This window comes from Scyliorhinus canicula, chromosome 18, assembly GCF_902713615.1.
Source record: "Scyliorhinus canicula chromosome 18, sScyCan1.1, whole genome shotgun sequence".
In the NCBI taxonomy this organism is placed as follows: Eukaryota; Metazoa; Chordata; class Chondrichthyes; order Carcharhiniformes; family Scyliorhinidae; genus Scyliorhinus; species Scyliorhinus canicula.
Window position 1 is genome coordinate 115,140,251 of NC_052163.1, and position 1,472 is coordinate 115,141,722.

Consider the following 1,472-nt stretch of genomic DNA (forward strand, 5'->3'; position numbering starts at 1 on the left):
ATCTTTGAAACTCCCTATCACAGAGAGATATGGATACTCAATTGTTGTGTATATTCAAGACCGAGATCAATAGGTTTTTGGGTACCAAATGAATTAAGAAATATGGGGATAGAGTAGGGAAGTGGGGTTAAGGTCAAAGATCAGCCATTTTGTTGAATGGTGGAGCAGACCGAAAGGCCAAACAGTCTACTACAGCTCCTATTTCTTATGTTCTTATGCTAAGTCTGTACATGTACCCAATTTTACCATTGTTGACGACCAAAGTCTGGTTCAGATAAACTTTTCTTTGATTGAAACCAACCTTCCAACTTCGAAAATTTAGAACAATGTCTTCAGGAATAATGTAACAAGGCTCTTTTTTTTTTTTTGACCCTCTTTAGAGCATATTCCTTTATTTGCGTTCTCTAAACCATGCATGTCTTGTAACTTGGTTAGCCGTTGGACGCATCGGTGGACTGAACGTTAACAATTTTTCTATCAAAGACTGGCATTTCTCCTCTAGCGTAATCTCTTCTGGATAAATCACACCCATAAGCTGTTTCTCAGGTAACTTGCTGATGCTGGAGTCATTGAATGGCATATATCGGTCACTATCACATACAGGATGACTCCCTGCTCCACGATATCATACTTTTTGGGGTCATAAGGGACACCCAGGAGAACCTCAGGAGGAGAGTAGGCTGCGGAGCCGCAGTAGGTAGTACTGAGCTCTGGGTAGCCTCGGCTCTTCCTCCCAAATCCAAAATCTGCCAGCTTCACCTGCATCTGCTCTGTCAGTAGGATGTTCTCGCACTTGAGATCTCGATGGACAATGTCACGTTCATGGAGGTACTTGATGGCTTTGGTGACTTGAGAAAACAAGCACTTGGCTTCCTGACATGAGACACAGGTTCGTTGTTGGATCAACTGTAGAAGATTTGTAGAGACCAGTTCCATGACGATGTAGACTTTTCCATTGCGAACCTCAATAAACTCATACACATGGACAATATGAGGATGCTTGATCCCTCTCAAATGGCCCAATTCCCTTGGCAAGAATTTGCTGGCGAAATCCTTTGGCACTTTCTTTCTATCAACCACTTTGATGCTACATTTTTGTTGTATTTTTTTGAAACGGCCTCTTTCACCTTGGAGTAGCTGCCTTCTCCTATAGTTTTTCCCAGTTTATAACCTAACTGTGCTAGTAGTTTGCTCCCCGACATGTTACACGGCCATCTTGTTAAGGCCATACATGATGAGCGAACTTGTCATATCTAGCATCTGCTGTAATAATTTGCGCTTGTGAAGTTTCCCATGTGTCACACCTTCAATCCCATCACCTTTTATAGACATGTACCCAAATACTGTGAACAAATTATTTTGCAGCAAAATATAAATTGCTTCGTCACTTCCAGTATCAACCTGACTCCCTTCACCCCAGCTTTCCAAGTTGCCAACTCTTTATGACCTCATAATCGAATGCAATTCCAATC

At 41.9% G+C, this 1,472-nt stretch overlaps 1 protein-coding gene across 1 annotated transcript; it reads right to left on the reverse strand.

Moving 5' to 3' along the window:
* Positions 1-366: 366 nt before the first annotated feature.
* Positions 367-1,243, reverse strand: tssk6 (testis-specific serine kinase 6). Its single transcript, XM_038777781.1, is given in 3 exon segments — positions 367-582; positions 585-1,088; positions 1,091-1,243. Coding segments are annotated over 3 exon segments (834 nt in total). The 5' UTR covers positions 1,230-1,243; the 3' UTR covers positions 367-391.
* Positions 1,244-1,472: the final 229 nt, after the last annotated feature.